This window comes from Branchiostoma lanceolatum, chromosome 5 (assembly GCF_035083965.1).
Source record: "Branchiostoma lanceolatum isolate klBraLanc5 chromosome 5, klBraLanc5.hap2, whole genome shotgun sequence".
Classification (NCBI taxonomy): Eukaryota; Metazoa; Chordata; class Leptocardii; order Amphioxiformes; family Branchiostomatidae; genus Branchiostoma; species Branchiostoma lanceolatum.
In genome coordinates, this window is record NC_089726.1 from 12,851,563 (window position 1) to 12,875,639 (window position 24,077).

At 42.2% G+C, this 24,077-nt stretch overlaps 1 protein-coding gene across 7 annotated transcripts in view; it reads right to left on the reverse strand.

The window, feature by feature from the left end:
• LOC136435224 (membrane-associated guanylate kinase, WW and PDZ domain-containing protein 2-like) overlaps window positions 1-24,077 on the reverse strand; it is an 86,043-nt gene that overhangs the window by 13,205 nt on the left and 48,761 nt on the right. For 5 of the 7 annotated variants that reach the window (XM_066428523.1, XM_066428526.1, XM_066428527.1 and 2 more), the window contains 9 exons: window positions 23,853-23,972; window positions 21,516-21,822; window positions 19,940-20,043; window positions 19,177-19,237; window positions 12,960-13,021; window positions 6,096-6,257; window positions 5,459-5,656; window positions 4,434-5,129; window positions 866-1,030 (listed from right to left, as the gene is read on the reverse strand). In XM_066428523.1, the coding sequence (XP_066284620.1) occupies window positions 866-1,030; window positions 4,434-5,129; window positions 5,459-5,656; window positions 6,096-6,257; window positions 12,960-13,021; window positions 19,177-19,237; window positions 19,940-20,043; window positions 21,516-21,822; window positions 23,853-23,972 (1,875 nt within the window). Of the gene's footprint in view, window positions 1-865; window positions 1,031-4,433; window positions 5,130-5,458; window positions 5,657-6,095; window positions 6,258-12,959; window positions 13,022-19,176; window positions 19,238-19,939; window positions 20,044-20,539; window positions 20,575-21,515; window positions 21,823-23,852; window positions 23,973-24,077 lie in introns of those variants that run through there. The other 2 variants (XM_066428524.1, XM_066428529.1) reach the window with 2 other exon arrangements.

Genomic DNA, 24,077 nt, shown 5'->3' on the forward strand with positions numbered 1-24,077 from the left:
ATCATTCTTTGAAACATATTTTGATACTGGTAAAATTTGCATTTCTTCATTCTTCAATCTTTTTTCATGTTTGTTTGCGAGGGCACAAATTGGTTAATTCAATAGAGCTAAACTGGCAACAAGAAAAACATAGAAACTCAATTTTCTGCTCCAGTCTTTAAGAAAGAGAAGAAAGGAACCTGGGTGTAATTAGACTGAAATGCCTGCGGGGCACATGTGTAGGTGTGCCCCAGTTTTGAGGGACAGGTACCAAAAGCTCCTGTCTATAACATAGCCAACGAAACAAACATATGGCAAACAGAAATATGGGACATATCCCAGCCAACATGAAGAATTTGCCAGTTAAGAGCAGCTGTACTACATGTCTTGCCACCCCCAGGGTTTAATAAGAGAATGTCTGGGATTGGTAACATTCCTCGCTGATGGCAGCTGTCAAGAACAATCACGGATGCAAATTAGCTTCACTTTTACACAGAATGTACAAATGGATTCCAACTTGTGAAACCAAAACGTTTGAAAACTGTGGCTCCAGGCAGTTTTTGTATGACAAACAAAACAAAACAAAACAAAACAAAGCAAATGCTTCATCTCAAAGGCAAATGCTGTTTGTGGTGATTATTATGTGCAATTCCCAATTTGTGATGTTTTCTAACCTACTTTAACTCTGTGCAAGTAATTTGAGAAGGTGTTATGGTTACCTGCCTACCAACCTCAATTAAAATTCTTTCTTGATGTTTTGGGAAAGAGAAATTAGCCTACCTTGAGACAAATCCACCATACAAACCTAGATATCAGACACAGCTAACACGCCAATATGTCATTCTCTACTGCCATATATTCTCCACAGTGTCTCTCTTTGACTCACCTTGTCTGCCATTTTCCGCCAGGTCGGCAGTCCTCAGGTGAGATGGCGGCCCTTGGTACCCGTAGTCGGCAGCCCGTCGCCCCAGCAACCCGTCCTGAGCCATGGGAAGGATCGGCTGTTTGGACGGCGTCCCCTTCTTGCCTTTCCCCTGCAGCTGTAGGATTCCTTGAACATAAATGGCAGAGAAACTTGGGTGATTGTCTGACCCCCAGTTTTCAGCCACCAACAGCTGCACAGCTCTCATCCGTGATATTACAATCCTCCGAGAAAATATAATCTATCCCTCAGGGGGCATAAAGGGAAAGCTCAAACTACAGGCCGCAAAATGCAGCAGAGTGCCCGACATCAAAAAGCAAGGCTTGTGTGCCTAATAAGCCTTTGAAAGCCTGCGAAGGCTAGGATCTGGGCATGATTGGTCTGCATGCAAGAAATGCGGGGAGGAGGAACATATGGCTTCTGTGTAATAGAAGAGGGTTCTCCATAAACATAATGTACATGTAGGTATATGGAGAGTAGCCTCTACCAGGCTCCGCCGGATGGCTGGAAAAATAGTAGAAATTGGCCGTAATAGAGTGAATAGTGTGCCAAGGGAGTTAGCTACGGAGGGAGTACATTCTGCCATCGACGGAGCCTGTCGGGACACGGCATCTCGTTTGATGTCCACTAATCGCTATCTAATAGGTGCGAAGTAGCTAAATAATCCTTTTATTGCTTTCCGACTCGCCCGTGACGGCCCGGACAGGAGCAGCCCACCAGTGAACATGTGGACAGGAAGTGTCAGAGATCACGAAAGTTTGAAGTCATAACGGTCAAGACCAGTGCCCTACATCGTAGTTTAAGCGATATTTTTTGTCCTCTGATGTAGTTATCTGTGACAGTTTTTGTACTGCGATGGTAGTCGATCGTACGCGTGTGCGCCGCGTGGGTATAATGAACCCGGGAATGTTTGGCTACGAGTTTGCGGCAGGGCCCGGCCTGGCTCGGCCCGATGCCGTCGTGGAGATTTCTGTATTCGTCAGACTTCTGACGGAGGCATCGGCCGGTAAAACATTTTGTTTTCAGGCCACACCGTCCTGCCTCAACCAGCCCGAACCGTTTGTTGCCACCATAAGCCTCTAAAATGCGCAGTTTGGCTGAATTCAACAAGGAAAAAATGTCTACCGTATTTCCCCGCTTGTTCGCTGCAGATTAACCGCACAGTAACGTAAATATCTCGTAAACAATAAACATCTTACATTTCGTTGCAGAAAAAAAATCGACTTTAGACCATTTGTTCAACAAATGAAAATGTTTCTATTATATTTTAGCGAGGAAATACCGAGAATGCAAGCATCTTGATACAGAATATAATTTTTGGTGCGTTCTGCTGCCACCCGCGTGTGACCTTTGTCCCACACACAGCTGGCTTGCCTACACACAGGCCCGGCCGCGCCACACTGCGCGCTGAGCGATTTACGACCTAAATGATCTTCAGCGCTGAGTTAGTTCCTTTGTACAGATAATCGGGGGATTAATTTGATACCCTTTATAGATGCCGTGTCCCGACAGGCTCCGTTGATGGCAGAATGTACTCCCTCCGTAGCTAACTCCCTTGGCACACTATTCACTCTATTACGGCCAATTTCTACTATTTTTCCAGCCATCCGGCGGAGCCTGGTAGAGGCTATATGGAGAGGTCTCACTGCCAAAAAGGTAAAAAAATTCATGGGTCATGAAATAGGCTGTTGATGTAAAAACTGAAGCTATGAATATCAGTGGCGGCGGCACAGGGGGGGCAAGGGGGGCGGCTGCCCCCCCGAAAAATATGTTGGGGGGGCGTCGCCCCCCCAAAAAATCAAGCTGAAACCCTCATGAATCTTTTCACTAACAGAGATTTTCTTAACTTACCTTACTCTACCAACAAAATTTGTATCTCAAAATGCAGGAAATAGCGTTTCAGCGGGTCAAGATTTCACAATTTTCTCTGACGTACGTTAGCATACTAGGATTGCTGCGCACTAGGATTGTTGCGCCGCCGGCGTATATGTCGGGACAGCGTCGCCCTCCAAAGCTCATGCTGAAACCCTTCTGTATTTGTTCAATCTATCAGCAAAAGTTGCCTCTCAAAATTCAGGAAAAAGCATTTCAGGGCGTCAAGATTTCAAAATTTTCCCGGAGAAGAACGTTGCCGCCGGCGAAAAATATGTCGGGAGGGCTCGAGGGCGTCGCACCCCAAAACCCAAGCTGAAACCCGTCTGTATTTTTTCACATATAGAGATGTCATCAAACTTTTTAGCTTACTTTGTCAGCAAAATTTGCCCCTCAAAATTCAGGAAACAGCGTTTCCGGGTCAAAATTTCAAAGTTTTCAATGTCGCGCTCCGGCGGAAAAATCATATGTCGGGTGTGCGTCGTCCAACAAAACTCAAGCTGAAACCCTTCAGCATTTTTTTTCACATATAGAGATGTCATTAAACTTAGATTACTTTACCATCAAAATTTGCCCCTCAGAGTTCAGGAAATAGCGTTTCAATGGGTCAAGAATTCTAAATTTTCCTGTGGGAGCATGTCGTGCTATGTCGGGAGGGCGACGTTCCCCCCAAATCAAGCTGAAACCCTTCAGCATTTTTTTTACAAATAACGATGTCATGAAACTTAGCTTACTCTTCCAACAAAATTTGCCCCTCAGAATGCATGAAATAGCATTTCAGAGGGTCTAGATTTCAAAATTTCCCGGGGGAGCATACCCCCGGACCCCCCTAGTATTGTCGCGCCTTCGGCGCGACGCCTCGCGCCTTCGGCGCTCGTCTTAGTGAGATTTCATCTCAACTTATCTCGCCCCCCCATTCAAAATATCGTGCCGCCGCCTCTGAATATGATGCAAAAAAATTGTGCATTTAGGGGTTGAAATCACTCATTCTGCTAACACAAGTTTCAAACATACCCTTTTTCTATTCAAATCTTTGGATTTGCTGCTGCCTAACACTAACCAAAACAGATTTGGTGAGTGGGCTCCATGGCTATCACCATATCATTTTATCAAAGATTCAAAGCCTGATGGAGGTTTACAACAATCAAAAGGTTTCTTAGACCTTGAAAATAACCCATGCCAGCAAAAATTCAATTTGCTGCCTTTTGCAGCATGTCATTATCCTATTCATATCCTGTAGGCAGCAGGTCACACCTGCTAATTTTTCATTAATCTCTTGCTGACCTTTACAACCTGCAGGCACTGCAGTTCCCGCACATTAAGGTAGGTGGCATCCTAGGTGCAGGCCTCTCATAAAATTTGAAACAGACCCGATGTTGTAAAAGTGCTTTCATTTCTGAACTGTTTGATATTAGTTGTCTTTCTTTCCATACTTACTGGGTTGACACAATAATGGAAGACACTGAAATCTAGTGTGTAATTGTCTGATCAACTTACAAGTAAATTCAGACCTTGGTTATGGGCAGTACTTGGTAAGTTGATATGCATTTTCGAAAACAACTTTCACTGTTGCCTCTACTGCTCTTAGAAGAATACAGACATTGCTATTCTTTCTTCTGCATATTTTGGTGTCACAAAGCAAAAACAGGTATCTACTCACCTCCCCTCTGCACAATAATGGTTGTCTCCTTGCCCTTGGAGCACTCCTTAAGAATCCCCACCAGCTCGTTGTGTGTGCACTGCCGTACATCAGTGGTGTTGATCTCCACAAGTACATCTCCAACACACAGGTTCTTACACCGCGGCTCATCCAGGATCTGTTTCACACGCTGTCCATACGCACTGTCAGCAATAGTGAAGCCGAATCCGCGATCTCCTTTCACTATGTGGACCGTGACGTACTCCGGTTTTAACTCCTCTGGGCGTAAACTCACGCCGTCCTCGTAAAAGTACCCGGTGGAGGCCCGGTTGGGGTGGGGACCCGGCTCCGGGGTCAGCGACCTCTCGTGCTGGTGCCTGGGCCGAGCGGAAATGTCTGGCATGGATTTTGAGAAGGAGGACTGTACTGTGTGTAAGGGTTGAGTAGGGCGCTGTGGTGGGGTGAACTGCAGTCTGTCAGGCTGGTCCCCATTGTACCTAGATACTAGACTGTCCACCGTGTTAGTGGTGGGCATTGCTATGGCAACAGAAGTCACAATGTTTGTGTTGGGGTCATCGGGGTCAAAGGGCAGGGGGTAGCCCCTACGGCACTCCAGGCGTACCCTCTGACCAGGTGGGATGGTTTGGAAGAGTCCGACCACGTCACTGTGGGTGTAGCCCAGGACGCAGGTGTCGTTCACAAACACAATCACGTCACCTGAAGAGGAGATGAAAACCCTTTAGTATGCATGTCTTCCTCACAAGATAAAACTACTGGTTTATTACACATAATACAAGCCAGGGCCATTATGTTTAAACTTAACAAACTTAATGCACATGTCACAAACATTGTGACAACGGCATTGTGACTGCATGCTAACAAAGTATCAAGAAAAGCATAGTGCAACACAAACTTACCCCTACGAGACACACTTTGCACAACTGACTTTGATTGATGTCAAAGTCAAATGGTTAAGCTTTGACTTCGTATAAAAATCCCTCCTTTAGATTGGGTATCTATGTGTACAGGTATAAGTTAAAGGTTACCTGTTTCCAGTTTGCCGTCCTCTGCGGCAGGGCTTCCCGGCACCACACTTTTCACCTGCAAGAACTCCCCTGGCTCGTCCCCGCCCACGATGGTGAAGCCGAACCCTCGCTCGCTCTTCACCAGCAGCGTCTCGATCATCTCTCCCGTCAGCTCGTCTGGATTACTAGTGAAGTACGCTTTGGACGCATTCTCAGCCTCTGCATTAAACAGGATGCGCTACGATTAGGATGCGAGGCTCGCAACCAGCATATGCGGTAACAGTCACACACAAGAGATGTTTACTCCACTCTGTTAGAGCAGTAACATACTATAGCACATCTAAGGAAAGCTTTAATATCAATGCTTTATGAAAACTTAATTGTCAGCTTGTAAATAAAGGAAGGCTGGTGAGTGTGAGCGAAGTAGCTTAGTACCTGGTCTTAGCCAACTAATGAGAAGTATGATGCTCATTGTTTTATATTACATATCATTTGTACAGCAAGCCTGGGAAAAACTGTTTAGTAGCTGCAGAAGGAGTAACATTAGGATGTAATAAAAACACAAACAGAAAATGAGCTGTCAGGGATTTTAGTATGAATGTGAGGAGTAAGGAGAAAAGAAAATGGAGTCATTAGATGACGATTATACTTTGTCTACCTGCAGGGGGAGGCGGACCGGTATCGGAGCCGCCGACGGAAGGCGGAGCTTTATCGGACTGATCATCGCGGGGAGAATTTTCGGGTTCTTCAGGAGCTTTACCATTGTCAGGGGGAGGGGATGTGCGCTCGGATTCGGAGGCAGGGTGGGTGGAGGAATCATCTGTAATCATCATTGGGAGACATACATACAGCAGATCAGGTCATGCAAGGTAGCACAGTCACACATGCAAACAGTGGTACAAAAGTAGCACAACAGTAGCACAGAACAAATCATCAGGGAATCAAGCTAGAATGGTAGATCAGCCAGACAAGGGAGCTCATCCTGCTTCTTGAGGAGGCCAGGGCCACACCAAGTCAATCATGGGGCTGCATCAACTGTCAAACCATTTGTGTAGGCGATTTTAGTGCATAAAAAGTTTGATTTGTAATCTAATAGTTTGGTTGGCAGCATAATTGTTCCTTAATGACACGAATGACAGCTGGTAATCTTTGAAAACAAAATAAAATAAAACGACACAACATCAAAATTATACATTGAATGTTCTCAAATTGGCACAACGTACTGGTACAGCATACACTGAAAATTGTTTGAAAGAGTTTCAAAGTTATTTTCAGCTGAGATAAGTTTGGTGATGTAACCCAAAGGCAGTGCATTCTCTGTTCTACTATCATGGTATACTAATGCAATGGTATGGTCACAATGTCAGCCCCATGATTCAATTGGGAGGCTCTGATGGAAACCTGTTGACATATTCAATTAAATCAGCATGTTTTTCCAGGCCTTCAAAATTAATACATAACTGTCTAACCACACTATATATCCATTATCAAGTTTGCACAAAACAAAAAGATTTCTTGGATTGAGTGGTGTCACAAAACTACATTAGGGACAGACCAGATGGATTGAAAGACAGATTGCTGGCAAACAATTTTCTTGTCAAACAGTTGTGCCACTTTTCTGCTATTGTTTTATTCCATTGTATGGTCAACTTTCTGGAAATATTTTTTCTTAAAATCCTTTGAAAGTTCCTTTCTTTTTTGCCTTCTCTAGCCCAACGATCTGTCTCTATCCCTTACAAGAAATATAGCTAGGACATCTACATGTACATTACATTAAGTCACACAAGCACAATCAGTTTCAACGTCGTTTGCATCTCCTTATAAATATAGCAAATGTGTATTGAATTATAACCACATACGAAAAATTCAGTCAGCCTAAACGCAGGTTTCAATACAATCAAGGCTTTTAGACGTTACAGTCTCAATACATGTACATGCATTTGAATGCATTACCCCCTGTGTAATCCCTCCCAAAGTGCAGAAAGTTGTGAGGATGAACAAATGCAGATTTCCATTGATGGCTTGATCGGCTGAATTTCATTACACGATCCCTAAGTATCCGGTGCGGCAGGAGTTAAAAGGCCAGGGGAATAAAGGTACCAGCACCTCTGTATATCAGCTGTGACATTTACACAGTAACAGCCATTTCACCGATACATGGGGCAGCCAGGGCATCCGTCAGAATTAGAGCCCTTACATCGGCAGGCATGACATAACGGGGATGCTTTACAGCCTTGCTCAGGGTTACCTTCTGCATATGGCTCGTAACACTGTTATAACAATAAACATGATGCACTTAAACATGATATCAGCTCTTTAACATTTTAACACCGAGTACTGTTACCAGTTTGTGCAATAGCAGACGTTCAGTCTGGACAAAATTGTACATTTTTTATAAATGTCTTTGAAAGGTAATGTCCAGGTAGGTTCCCTCTGCCCATCCCAGGTGTCCCAGCTGCCTCCAGCCTGCTGTGAATGTACAGTGCAAGCCCTGGCGTCCTGATTATGATCTACTGCTGTTAATGTTGCATGCAGGACTGTTTTATTGGGAAATCAGTCCTGAGTTGGTGCAGGATTGCCCACGCCGTGTGCCAGCTTGCTGCCGGGCATTGAGTCAAAAGAGCCAATAAAAATGCACGTCACAGATGCACAGCGCCCAGGTGGTAATGAAAACATTTTTTTCGCCCTAAGACAGGAACATGCCATATCTGCGAGAATCAATACACGGACCCCTGACTTAGGGCACAGCAGATAAAAATCCCAGCTTCTTACGGTAAATTGATTGTCGAAACAGTGTCTTATTCAAATCTAAATTCATACAGTAGCTTTCAGTAAAGCGTATGCAACTGGAAGGAACATGGAAGTCTAGTCTTGCTTAGTTTGAAATGATTTATAGTTATTAGAAATAAGCCTTTTTGAAATACCACTACTGCGGTTGAAAATATGTCACTTACCAGTATCACAAACCTAGAACATGTTTATATGTGGTGATGAGAAACAATAAACGGTTCGGGTTCAGAAGATGGGTTGTTATGGCTGACTGTTACATTAGTACTGGGAACTACATCTGTAACCATAACCGTTATATACATAACGTCAACACTACAAATTTATTTCATATTTATATGGCAGGTATCCAGAACCAAATCAACTGTTAAATAACTGTAACTGTTGGTGATAGCGAAATTCTGTCTGATGACGGCATTGTCTTCATATGACCAGAAAGAAGTAAGCATTTTGCTTTCTATGAATATAAGGTCAAATACATTTGCAGGAGCTGAGTTGGATGTGCAGAGTGATGAAATGTTTAGTGGCAGGGAAAATGTACAGCAGCAATCCTGCATATTTTCCAGCAGAAATTGAATCCTGGCTAGTGACAATCAGACCTGTCTGCACTGAGTAATGGAGTCATCAAACTTCCCTGCCAAGTTAACCAGACATCAGACACAGCAGCTCAGCGGAGGGGTTGGCACCTGCGGCATTTGTCCCAGCATTAGGAGCACCCACAATGGGGAAAGTAGGCTCACGGCTGATACAATTTTCCACATCATTGGGATTAGAGAATTGTGTTCTGATTTTCCTGCCATGTTATGGGATTATCGGGGCCTTAAATTTTGAGATAAACAAAATGCTATTTCAAGTAAGCTGAATCATATAATAGAACACTGAAGAGTCACCAACTCAGAGACATTTTATATTGCACTTACTGCTTAAACCTGTGCCAATGAACATGTGGAGCAATTTTCTAATAGTATCCTAATGAAGTCCCATTTTCTTGTTTCAATGAGATAGTATTAAAGATGAATTCACTTGCGACATTTGTAGCTTTATAAAGGTCACCTTGGGTTTTACTAGAAGTTGAAGAAACGACAAATGGACCTGTTACTGCCTGAATATTGAATAACCATCTAATATGGTACATCTGGAGACACTGATCTCGTTCAGCTTAAACCATCACCATCATACCAAATCAATCAGTTGTTTTCTCATTTCGTACTAAGCTACTGTATTGTCTCTTCACCTTTTCCACTGGATGAGCATCACAGCATGTCTGCTAAAATTATGCATATCTGTCATGATCAACTTCAAGGTTGTTTCTACTAGTAGGTATACACTAGGACTCGAATATTTGCTTTATGTGCTTTGGTACTGGGAGGAATTTTGAATTCAATATGGTCCAAATACATGCAACAATCAAGGTCCTTTTGCATTTTGGATGAGAGTGTAAATTATAGATGTTTGTTACAGGGTCATGGTCACCAAAGTGTTTCAGACAATGTGGAAAATTTCCAATTTCCAGTTCAATATCTGCCTCAAACTCAAAGTCCACTGCAGACCTCTTTTTCTTTGACTTTCTAACAGGTACACGTTGTCGCCTGTGTCAGCTTGCTGACCAAGGAATTGAAAAATATTACCAAAAAGGTCATGAAAATTAACTTTTAAAAACATTTGGGTCAGACAAAATCAAGGGAAAAATGACTTTGTGTTAAAGATATTTCCTACGGTAGAGCAGAATACATGAGTGGGAAAGACACTTCATGGCAACTCATGGCCTTTTGCCTGTTTGGGATTAGATGGACATGTTTGTACTTCCATTAGGACACAAACCTCAACATGCCAAAACATGTGCTGCCCCTGCCTGCCACACCCACATATCTACTGTAAAATGTCGCATCTCAACAGTGCACAATTTTACATGTACTGTAGGTATAGTCATCTGGCAGGGAGAGAAAGTCTGTAGGGTTCTGTTTTAGCAAAACATTTCCTGGAACAGCATGATAGCATTAATATGTGTATTTAACTCATACAAAATTAATCTAAATCAAATATTTGCTGATTTTTTTGTCTTCATTTCACCATTGGTAGGTGCTATGGGATAAAGTGTCTTCAGTTCCCATACAAAAACATTCCTTTCATGACACAAGTCTCGAAGGGAAAAAACTGTCCAGTCAGGAATGCATTACTAAACATACTAGGAATTCTGTTGTAAACTTCTGTGCATTCTGCTGTCAAGGGGCAAAAATCTGAAAAGGAAGTGCCTCTACTTTCATGACCTTGTTGCATGCGTAGTTATTATGTGATGTCATGGATCAACGCGACTGAGCCACAAGTTTCACAAAATGACAATCACTGACTACAGTAAGTTTCTTCCTTGACTGGAACTATGGCAACAATGTGGATGTTTTGATGGCCTTTTCCCGTGCATGACTTATTCAATAGTCTACTTCAAGGTCAATGTGAAATCTTCGGTAATCCCTAGGAGCGGCAATCACATTCTCATCATCAGCTCATCTTGTCCTTGACGACCATTACCAGGATGCTGGCACGGGATTGGTCGAGATGTTCACAGAATGACTGGGGAATCATTGGCTTATGGTTGGGCCAGGCTGGGCCTAATGGATTGGTGAGCGATTCGGGAGTCAGCCAGACTGTCTAGTATAGTTGTCAGAATGTCAAGTGTCAATGTGCCAGGGAAATATCTCCTAAACATTAGGAGGCACAAGGGAGAAAGTCAATGAATCGAGAGACAGTTTAATATCGGGAAAAGCGAAGGGCGCCAACTACTGTCTGCGTTCCCAAGGGCTTCAGCAATGGAATATAGATCTGACTCTGAGCTGGAGAAAGTACTAACATATATCAAAACAGCTTTTGAATCTTTTTCAGTCTTTAAGTATCTACAGTGTATTCTGGAAGCGGATTTCTGTCCTGTGCGTATGTACACTACATACATGTACATTCACACACAGACACCGACACAGACATACACACAGTGACACACACACAAACATACACATACAAACACACACTCAAACATTAACTTCTTGGGCTGCATACATTTAAATCTGGTTCATTTTGGTCTACACTTCGGCTTCCAGTGCTGTGATGGATATTCCAATGAGAGAATTGACATACACCATGAAGCCCAGTAATGAGAACATTTTGAACAGTTATCAGGAAGTCCTAGAGCTTGCTCCGACTCCATTAACACCCATTGCAAACCTTTCCTGCTGCCTGTCAGAAGATCAATATTCTTCACACATGCTTGCTCTGTTGACCTGAGCAAAGTCAATATCTCTTCCTACCAGAAACCTCTCTCCAAATCTACTATCCAATGGCACCATCAAAAACTAATTTTTGAACAGCCTGAGGGAAAATAAACCATTTCCTTCTCAATCAATAGTACCTTTACATGCACATGTACCTGTGCCAAAAAAGTAACTTTAGGGTAGAAGGTTTAACTGGCAACTATGATTTCCATAATCCTCTTTTTCCCTTAACACATCATCTCATTGCAGTGACCTGAATTTTGAGTGCAGTAATAAAGAACATTTATATCCATTACAGAATTTTGTAAATCCCAATCTTTCATCCAATATTTTGACATGGTGGTCCCACTCGACTGAGAGGTACCCGCATATGTGGGACTTTATCTTAAACCTAACAGAATGGCCAGTTGTTTACATGTTTACTTTAAACAGTGGCCTGTGTGCCAACAAAAAATACAAGGAGGAAAAACAACCTGCAAGTTTTTCATGTGCTGCTGAACAGCATATTTTGCTAGTGTTGTTTTCTCAAGCACGCTCATATTATTGGAATTTGTCGGCAGCAATTCTCCGCTAAAAAAAAGAAGAAGAAATCGCTGGGCACAGAGTAAGAGGATTTCGCTGTCCAATTTTCTATACATGAGTATACAGGGGAAATATTTCCTAAGCTGCGCACTTGTGTTCTGATTGACTTGCTTGAGCTGAGGTCGGGTCAAGTCAGGACTGAAAAAGTCAATTTGTTGTCACCCAAGCCTTCTTCTTCTCACTCTAGCTTGAACCAATCCAGCTCTGGGACTGACAGAACCATTTCTGCTGATATGATAAGAAAGCTGTGGCATTTCACAGGCTCATGCATCTATATTGAAGCTGACCTCTGGAGCTCTAGCTTTGGGACCCACTCATTCTTACACCTTCCGCCATTCAGAGAGGGTCATTTTTATTCAGTAGTCGTGAACCTGCTGTGTTCGGCATCCATACATGTTATATGCTACATGTAACATCACAGCAAGATTCATAGAAACTGTGGTAAGAGCAAAGGGCATCCCACATTTTCTCAAGAAAGCCTTTATCTTCTGTCTGCACCCCCTCTGCTGCCTACGGGGGCATGATTAGTTGAAACACCTTTCATTGCGAGGCCCCAGCTGACTGAAGTTAGCACCTTTATCACCAGCATCTTCCGTGATCTTCCCAGGAAATTCTCCTTTGCTTCTGAATGCCCAGTGATGCAGCACTGGCAGTTCTGAATTCTGAGCCTGCCACGTTACCTGCTAGCATGTATACGTTATACGAGCTGATGAAAGATAAATGAAACTTGCTCATGTCTGGAAGAGCTTTGGGGTAGAATAATAATACAGCTGAGATATTTTCCGAAGGCCGTTATAACATGCCCAGCTGTGCTGTTTTAATCATATTCAACAGTCATGGAAACCCATATGAGAAGCATGGCTTGGAAACTGTGTCTAAGATGGATTTCTCACCTTTGGGGATCTTGTCGGCATCCATGGTGGGCTTCTCGTACTGCGTCCTTCGGTTGACGTGACTGCATGGAGAGGGGGGAAGAACAAAATTACCACGTTGAACACATGGCAGGCACGAGCACTGCATGGTCTCACCCTGACAAGCCCACCTTAAGGTGTGGGCACAGGCAAATTCCTCAGCATGTCAGGAGGAACTGCACAGGGTCTGTGGATCGGCTTTGATTTCCATGTATCAAAAGGCAGTGGGGAAGAGTGCTTCATCATGCAGCAAGTCACACTACGCTGGACAAAGCCGTTTGTTGGCCCCGCCGTGTTTGGCATGCAGTGATCAGCAGCCTGAGCTAATTTGTGCTTGCCAAATCCACACCAAGTTTGCCTATTCTGCCTGGCCCCGGGCAACCCCAGGTCACTCCTCCTGTTAACGGGATGGGCAGAGGAGGCTTACAGGGCACTCTACATGGAGGTTAATAGAACATAACTACACAGGAAAAAAATCAATGATCCAATCCAAAATTACAGTGCCTAACAATTAATCTAAACTGACAGGGTTGGAAACAAAGGGATACCTACGTATCAATAGATGCAGCCTGTATCCATACAAAGATCAGTAAACCGGAGACAGAGAAACCCTTCTGATGTCCCTTACATTAGGATGCAACAGGATATAAAACTAACAGTTTGCAGGCTGCACTATTAAAGCCAGCGGAATTAGGCGGTGAGGACAGGCTGGCTGGTGTCAAGACAGGGGCAGTCCCCAGAGGTTTGATTAAACAGAACAGGACTCAAAACTAAGCATTTCTACTGTAAATCTGGGGTAACAAAAGCAAGGATATTCCTTCTTGCATTTTTTAAAGTTACCATGATTTAAAGGTGATAAAAAGGTTTTCAGTACCTACAATGAACCAATACTACTGTGTATGTATTGATTGGATGCTCTAAATATGGTCACAGAGTAGACAGAGTGGCTGTATGTTACTTCAGCAAGAATGGATATAAAGATTTGTTGATATTGCCAGATATAACCCCAAGGTCATCTATAGGACATCAAAAATGAAACCTGCTAATTTGAACATCACTCATTTTGAAATCAATCCCTCGAGTAACCAGGTGGTCCTGCTGAACTGTAGGCAACAGGAAGGAAGGACACAACTCCGAGCTGTCACTCAGGAATGTCAGATGGGGGGAAGGGGCCTTGAGATAACTATACACTGTACCTATCAAACTGTCCTGTCTATAAATGCCATTTCCTGCTGGATAAGACAAAAGCAAACAGTTTTATATGAGGGTCTGCATGCTTTTGCTTTTCCATAAGGCATAGGCAGTCTATTTTGATTTACTGTAATTCTTAGGGAAAGCTGTCATATTCTTTTAATTCGTAGCGAGGCAACTAAATTTCACCTAACTTGATTTTAGCGTAATACGTAGGAGGTTCTTCTGAATTCAGCGCCAAGTGTTGTTGGGACCCCCATGCAGACCCTCTCTGCATATCTTAAAGAATTGGTGTCTTGGATGTCATGCCACCAAAAGAAATACTTGGGTGAACTTCAGCCACAGACATTAAGCATACAAATGTACCTATATCATATTTTGTGGATGGGACTCCACAAAAATACTTTGTCTGATATACTAACCCTGGGTAGTTTTTGTTATCATATGGATACTTGCATACTACATTTATCAATTAGAAAATAGGGGAACTGCTAACCCCACCCAAATACAACTTTTTGCGGCCAAAAAGCATATCCTCATGACTTTGTACATTTTATGACCCTTGGTTCCACATGTACTGTTATTTTTGTATTATGCAGCAGTGACCCAAGCCTGATAGCAGATGGATATAGATTGCCAGGTTTTGCCACCAAAAATCTATATCCTAGTGTATAAGCCATGCATAAGGCATATTGTTGAAAGCCAGTCTGATCTATAAATATCCATCACAAGGTGTAAATGTTATTTGCAAGGTTAGCGGGGATACTGTAATCCCATTAGGGAATAAGGGCTGGACATATCAATGGTGTAAATTGAGAGATTCTCAAACGATAATGATAAAAGCACCACCTGTAGAAAAGTGAGATATGCCTGTCCTAATGGACTGGGCAATACTGGTGACGGCTACGCTTGCAGCGATAAAAAACCCTCATAATTCCATCCTATACATGTCATTTCATGTGATCTCTGTCAAAGGGTGTATAGTAGCTGCACCAAAGAAAACTGGACATTCTATATTCTCCAATCTGGAAGACACCAGGAAAGAATATAAGGAGGTGGTAACCAGATACTCAGATTGTGAATGTACATATTTTCTGCATCGTAAACTGTATCAAAAAATGTTGGCACAGTCAGATTTCTTTTCCATTCTCAGATCCTATCAATTCTGAAGCATCTGCAGAAGATCAACATCATGCATTCCGAAACTCCCAAGTCTCTATAGGCCAACACTCCATAGATTCCCAAGGCCACACTGGGAAGTGGGTTGCCTCTAGCTACTTTTAAAAATCATCAGTCATCAGCAAAAGGAACTTAACTATCTTAGTATCATACTGACCTTTAGAAACATTCTCTTTGCTAAACCTGCTGGGTCAATCCTGGGAGCAAATGTCAAAGCTCTTAAAGATACACAGAATACCTAAGGGGTGACTTCTGTTGCTTTGACATATAAAACACTTTGGAAAACATACCCCAAAACAAATCTAAGAAGGCCTCCAGGCTTGCATCAGTAGCTATCTCAATTTATGAAGTACACGTACTTACGGAAATCACCACCTGAGGGGAGGATTTAAATCAGGGGAAAATTACTTGCCCTTTAATAAAATGGGTAATCACCTGTGAGGAAAATCAGGAGAGCATAATTGGGAACAATCAAGGGTGGGAACGTCTTAGCAAACCAGGTAATTAATTATGGTCAATTCTGAAACACTTGGATTAGGAACTGTTGTAGGGGCATTAACAGGTAGGTACAAGAACCCCCAACCTACGACAGGACCGAGGAGAAAGACAAATGCATTATCTCAGGACAAGCCATTTCTCGAAATCCCTGGATACTCTGTTTCATCCAGGTATACATAGGTCAGCAGAATGGATGCACATGGCCTTGGGTGCTATTGTCACCTTCTTATCCACCAATACATCTTCCTGGCAATTCCAGGACCTTTGTAGCCCATTGGGCTTACTTTTCGGGTGAAAACGATCTGTTTTGAATAGGAGCCTTTGTTTGCAGATTTGGAGACTTTGGTCAGTGAAACTGCTTGATATAATAATATTGCAGGTAGTACACTCTCCCCAATAATCTAAACCTCTTTCCTGATGATCTATGTCGAAATATTTCCAAAATGCTAATTTTTTTGTATATTGAAAAAAAACATAGTTAAGGGTTTTTTTGTGTGCAAAAAAACCAACTTTCTGTGAATCTTCTACTTGGTTCTTGAAATACATTCCTTAGATATATCATAAAAGATAATTTTGTCAGTGTAATTATGTAGTGATTCAATAGCAAGAAAATATCCTCTCATCTTATGACAAAAGTCAACGGCATATACGAAACACACAAAAACTGTCATTCACGGCCGCCTCAAGAACATACCATTAATGATTTATTAACTTCTTCTCCCAATACCTTTACACACTGACTATGATAAATGTTGCTGATGCTGAGATCTAAAAGCAGGAGCGGTCCTGGGAGACTTCTGAGCCTGTGGAAAGATGAACCCAGAGCACGTTTTACTGCCTGAAAAATGGCTGTGTAAGATGGCATCAGAATTCAAATTCCACATCACAGCCTGCAAGTATGTTTTATTACCCGAGTGAAAAGATTAAATGTCCCGATGCATGCAGCTAAAGCACTCGGTATGTTCTACCCCACTGCTCATGATTAAGAACATAATTGGAAGACTTGCTCTTTCTGCACCATGGAAAATTACTTGTTTCGTAAGGCTTAGTGTTTCATTACCCTTACGTTTGACTCAAGAGGTCCCTTCTAAGCGAAGAAGATGGTTTCTGAAACAAGTGTCTATAAACAGTAGAATGGAACATGCGCTGTGTGCAGAATACATATTTTCCACCCATTTTGTCACTTTTTATTAGCAATTACATTGAGCATCTTGAGGGTGTCAGTGTGACACGTTCTAAAAGCTACAAATGTCAACATTCACTTGCCGTAGAAAACAGCATTTAATTTTAAGACTGCAACTAATATGCATATCAACGAAACCTTAAGATCTCGGTGATACAAATGTGTAACAGCCTTGGGCTGAGGAAATTGTGTACAGCAAGTTACTGGATCCACATTGCATATTGGTCACCATTTGTACAGAGTAAGAGAAATTGAAAACTTATTACAAAGTATATATTGTACTCCCCTGTTGGTAGATTAGAGAGCCAAAGTCGGAGGTGTCATCTTTGATTTGCTTTTGTCCTTGACATCATCTGACCTTAACTTTGGCAACAAACTTTCCACTTAATCACATCTCCGACTCAAATGCAAAACCACATTCCCTTGTAGCCTAAGGTATTAATCTACATGCAAGTATTGCAGAAGAAACTGCAAGACCTTACAGTCCACTAGGGAAGGACTCATGATACCTGATACTCATGAAGATATGAGTTATGGTATACACTGTGAGCTAAGGGGAAAGAAAACACATTGGCGCACCCTGGGGGCAAGGTTATAGCTATAACTCTGTTCTTGCTGCTCAGATTGGTAAGAAGCGCGGCAGCCAAAGCTTTCAGGTTGTTAATAGCATGTATTCTTCCCCAAGTCCTGTGTAATTTCAAAGAAGTGAAGAATATCTTACCTTGAACAGGGGTTTTGCTTAGAGCAAGGATTGTTCATTTTGGACAAGTCAATATCAGAAGTTTCAAAGTTGCAAGCCTGAAAGTCCATCATGCAGATCACTGTGTAGATTTTGTAAGTTGGGGAAAGATCTGGGTGTGTCTACCATTAGGCAATACATATAGGCATGCCTGCAACCTGCTCTCTACTGTCTGGAATACTGATTCCTGGAGGCTCAGTCAGGGCTGTTACTGAATGGGAGCAAGATGCAACTAAACCGATCTGCCTAGTGTCCCAAGTAAGGAAACCACCACTAGGATAAATGCCAATCACAAAACATTCAATGACAAATTTGATACGATACATAGCGAACAAACAGACCAGCTACAAATTGAAACCTTCAGCTCAGTCAATTGAATTAGAGGCAGTCAGCAGTCGAAATTGCCTGCTTATACAGACTTCGTGCTACTTTGTGTGTTGTTCTCTAGGGTAGGTTTTCACATGAAGAGAGACGACCAGCTGATGCAGTATGGTACTGCAGTGCCCACCAGGCTGGATCTCCTGTTTTATAGGTATCCTTATCGAAGCACCTTTGGTATTTGCAGCTGTCACAGCACGCTCCAATCTATCTGCAGCATAATTCCCTTGACCCGAGGACTCTTTCCTGTGCAATATTACTTCAGGAAAAGCCTTCTTAAGCCGCCTCTTTTTCATGGGATTACGGATTAGAAAGCCAATAGCAGTGTGGGTGTGACGGGTGATGGATCTCCCCACTGCCATATCCCAGTAGCGCTGGGAAGATGCAACGGAGTCAAACCAAACGGCAATGTTTCGTCAGTATCGCACGTACAGCTTTCATCATTTGGCAAGGCTGTACGCATTCACTGGCCATAAAATTATTTCTCCTCCACTCTTTTCCACCGCTCTTCCTTTGAGGAAGATGTTTTCCGAGTGGAAAAATCCGCTGATGTCATCAGAATTGTTCAAAACAGCACAGCCGTTATCAGCAGTAGCATGCTTACATTTATTCAACATTACTCCAACTTTACTGAAAGCCTCGCAATCTAATGCACTGTCAAGTATACCTAAGTGAGTGGAATTTTACGAGCGGAAGAAACGTTTTGTGCGTTGACATTACTTTTTACTGCCCTATTGGCTACCTCTGCTATTGAAGAGTATTTCGCAGGATGCCTGTCTATCACTGATATCAATAGCTATGCCAACACACATGACTTCAGCCGGTTTGGATGTCACTTCTTCAGTACTTGGCAGCAGAAACTTGTGATCAAGTTTGTCCTACAGTGAACTTTTTGGTACAAGCAACCCCTAGGAATACCAAATAACTTCTAGCATTCATAACATTGGTTTGGTTCGGTTCTATCATTTGATATCTTGGCTCTTTTGATATCTTGATGGGGGTGGGCAACAAAGAGGAAAGGTAATACTTACTCGACATAGTAAGTGCCGTAGTGTGGATCGTCTATCCTCTCCCAGCCGTATGGCAGCAGCTCTGGAATATCAACAACACACCAGTTAAACTGTGTGACTAGCTTTCCAAGTCAAAATGAATCCAAGAAAGAATGAATCTTCCTCAGAATAATCCAGCATCAAATGCTCAATTCTGGTATATGTAAATATGAACGAGTACAAAGAGAAAGATATATTTCCTGAACTGCAAATTCAGTACACTAATTAAACTAAAGTAGGAAAATGCAGTTGCCAAAACCTGCATAAGCATTACCTGAATTCTGAAGATATTGCCCAATGAAGGGCATTGTAGAATGCTGAAGAAGTCAACTCTACAAAGCCAATACATGAAAATAGCTATCCCTCTGGAGCCAACTTGCCATAGAACACACAGATAGGGTCATGTTCATACTTAGCACTATCTTGGGATGCACATAAAGCAGGCAACCTTTTTGCAGGTCAACCATTTTAAGAGAAGGGTAACCCACTACAGACTGTACCCCAAATTCTACAATTGTGTTTTCGCTCTCAGGAATAAATTATGCATGAAGAGGAGGTTATCTGTCACTCTGAACTATAGTGTAGTTTTAATAATAAATTCTTATCTATGTGGTATACTTCCTGTAGTACATGTATCCCAGTAATACTAATTTCTAAGCTCAGATGGATTAATGAACACTATTGCTGCTCTGGAAAAAACAATTGTAATGGGAAATTTCATAAGAATTTTCCTATTTGTTTTTACCTTCTTCTGCATCGTCTCCCTCGTTTGGCACATTTTGCTGACCTCCATCCTGCGCCCCCTCCTGGAGCCGTGGGTCGTCCCAGTGGGTCGTCCCCGTGTTGTGGCTGCAAGAAAATGAAGGGAATCTTAAAACAGGGTCGTGTCTAAACAGTTTGTCAATACCATAAGATATACATTCCATTGCAGAGGGACTGCAAACATATCTTCAGGAAAAAGACAGTATCATTTAGTAGCACTTAGTAGTAGCTAATTTTCTAATCATAAAAATGATACTATTTTCTGTTTCACAAGTTTATGGGATATGGCTATCTAATAACTTTCAGCAGACAGTAATTGTCGGTGTACTAATTGCTGTACATTTCCTTGTTGCATATAAAAACTGCAGCGTTGAATCATTTTGTTAGCTTCATTTTTTTCCTGGAGCAATATTCAAGTCCTACATCAATTTTGTCTTTATCTGTTTATTAGGAACCTAAATTAGGATTGATATATAATATAAGATATACTTACTTACTGAAATAAGGTTATTATGTTTTATACCTGACTGTAATCAATAGATTGATATAGATTAATAGTTACAAGAACCAGATATGACATTACCATGATGTGCAACAAGGCATACAAAACAGCACCTCCAAACGTAGCATTGTAACATACCCTCTATCACTACAATTCATTATGATTCATTCAATGTGCAAGTCTGAACATGCTTATCATTTGATAAATATTCATACATGTCATCACTTCAGGAAGTTTGTTGATGTAATTTACATGTATCTAACTGAGCTGAGTTTCAGTGTTAGTTTTATTCAAGAGGCCACAGCAAGTAAATATTGTGGCTGACATCCTCGACAGACTTCAAATCTAATGTGAGATGACGATAAAAAGACAAGATTGGCCAAAAAAACAAGATGCCTAAATTTTCAACATAGAATCTAGAGACCACATATGATGTAACAAGCAACAAAACATGGTATCACAACCAACAAGTCTCTTAATAGTCTTATGTCAGTATTTAAGGAGCGCAGAAAGGGACACTAATATGTTAGCCTAGTACCACTACAACTACTCTCAAGTCTACCACACTTAGTGTCACAGCATCTAGGATGTTTCGTGATAGAACAAATAGACTTTTACGGCATCTTCCCTCCATTTTCAGTATTTCATTGTCATGCTGGCCATCACTGGAGGGGAACGAAATCAGGCATAAAAATGTACATCAATGCATGCACGGATGTCATCCATAAAATTTGCTTGCTGTGGCCTTACAATGTATACCTGCAATAGTATAATCACTGATAAGGGACTGTGAGAGAAATCTTAACAAGTTGGACCAGGGAGCGATGGGCTTGCATATTAAATAGACTGTTGGGGTGAAATATGCCAGTTTCTCCATCCTAATCCTAATTGAGTTATCGCTATGAAATCCAATGAATGCCTTGCTGAAGAAGCCAAGCGTGAATTCACAATGAAAATGTCAGCAGCAATCCCATCAGTAAAATACCAGCTGACAAGGTCTATTAGTCATATTCCTGTGTGAGCCGCTAGGTTCAGTCGCACCAAACAAAGCACTTACTCGATGAAATACATCTCATTATTGTCGGTGTACGCCACCTCCCAGTTGTCTGGCAACGGGCCAAGGTCCTGCTGCTCTGTTGCCATGGTGATGGAATCACTCCTTTTCCTCTCTACCACCGTCTTCTCGTCACCTGTTCTTCCATTGATGGAGTTTTTGGGGCTTTCCACATTGGACTGGTTGCGCTTCCTCTTGCCCTCTGACGAAGGGTGGGACCCTGGTCGGAGATCACCGGTAGAACTGGACTTCTTCAAGCCTGCGTTTGCGGAGGCTTCCTTTGGCGGCTTCGGAGTTCCGTAATGGTTACCTGGGAGACAAGAAACGTGCCGTTACACATCCTCTCATTCAAAAACACTGTAGCTACCTCCTAATACATTGCACATTTCAGATAAGTTTCAAACTGCAAAGTTGGGGGATTATGGTCTTACAGCTGCTTTCAACAAGTGACTTTGATGAATTGTAAATTGCTCTATTTACTTTAGGGAGTTAACTCAGTGGAGATGGAGCTAATGCATCTAGCAATGCTTTTAATCCTCTCCTTTTCATTTCAAATGCACACTGATATCATTCAATGCCATATGTGTACCTTTCTGACTTAGACAAACATAAACACTCAATTCTAACAAGTATTAATATTCATATTCATTATCATTCAGGGCTCTAAATGTACCAGTACACAGATGCACTGAGGAAAGTGGAGATTATCACAAGTTAAATCCCTCTTGGGAGACAAAACAGATTGTGGTTTTACTGTACATTGATAGTAAACAGCAAATCAGAACATATGGTTTCAAAGGTTTCAAGATTTTTCCCCCCCAGGACGATTCCCCCCCAGGGGGGGAAACGTCTTGGTGAAGACGATTCCCCCCCAGGTCGATTCCCCCCCAGTCGTTTCCCCCCCAGGTCGATTCCCCTCCAGTCGTTTCCCCCCGAGGTTGATTCTCCCCCAGTCGTTTCCCCCCCTGTCTAGCTGTAAACCAGGTTACGTTTAGCTAGTGACTATCACGTTAGATTCTAAATATACTAGATGCAGGATTTACTTTCACATTAGTCTATAAGTACTGTATAACGTTCTAAACTGCATACCGCTAAACTCGCCTGTGCTAGCGGGCGGCGCGGCGATTTCCAAGTCCTCATGCCTGTCATGACCAAGCCCACTGTGCCTGCTGTTACTCAGAAATGTCGGGCGGTGCCAAATTATGATTGCCCTCAGTTATAGGATTAGAAATATATATAGATTAAAATCATTGTTTTACAAACGTAACATTCTGGTGATTTCTACGCGTTTCCGAACTAACTAAAAAGGAGATTGCAGTCAAATTCGCCTACAGCGGGCGGAGTGGGCCTGGTCAGGCGCCGCGGGCGGACTTGACAATCGCCGGTGCCGGCTAGCACAGTCAGGTTATGATGGCGCGCAGCTCAGCACCTGCTCGAAAAGTATATATAACGTTATATATGATATAATGTTACTGATTTTATCCAGCATAAAGGTGTGTATATTCGGTGTTTGTAGATTGTGCATTTTAGCAATCGTAGCGACTACCATTAGTCAGGTACAGACGGGGGGAAACGACTGGGGGGGGAATCGACCTGGGGGGGAAACGACTGGGGGGGAATCGACCTGGGGGGGAAATGTCTTCAACAGGGGGGGAAACGTCCAGGGGGGGAAACGTCCTGGGGGGGAAAAGACCTGATACCGTTTCAAATGATCTAGTCATTAACCTTTTTTTACTCTTTCATTTTTTACTAAATAATAGCTGTTAAACAATATCAATTTTACAATCTGTCATTAACAAGAGAGAATACAGATAGGATTATCTGCATGTGAGGAATTATACCCACAGGCTTTATGATGAGATCATTTGAAACCATATGTTCTAATTTGCTGATGTTTAAGCATTACTATCAATGTACAGTAAAACCACAATAATCCTCACATGCGGATAATTCCATCTCAGCATCTGTATTCTCTATTGTTTATGACTAATTGTAAAATTAATCTTGTTTAACAGCCATGATTTAGTGAAAAATGAAAAGAGTTAACTTAAAAGCTTCCTTATCCTAATGTATAAGTGATGAATAGGGTCGCATGCAGGGCTGTCTCCAGCTTTAAATTGTAAGCTTACAAAAACACATTTTCTTCAAAGTTCAATTCGATTTTATGTCATGAACTGATGAAGTTAAATCTATTTGGACAAAAGGTATGAGAATTTTTTGCCATCCCAAAAAGGAAATTTCCGTCCTAGGAGGGAGGGACAGGATGGGTCCTGGAGACAGCCCCGGTCCCATAAGTAACACTGCAATAATCATACACTACACTACCAGGTGTGAACTTACCGTCGTACAGACCACTTTCTAGTAGATTTCCACTTTTCTCCAAGGCCATAAACTCCTCGACCGTCAGGAACTGGTAGTCCACCCCCTGCACCTCACCCTCACGTGGACCTCGGGTTGTGCCTGAAACAACAGGACGGCAGACTTCAACACAAGGAACAAAGATGAACAACAAAACCCTTTTCTGCGAAATTCCAACCTTATGTCATGCCGTGTATTTCAATCTTA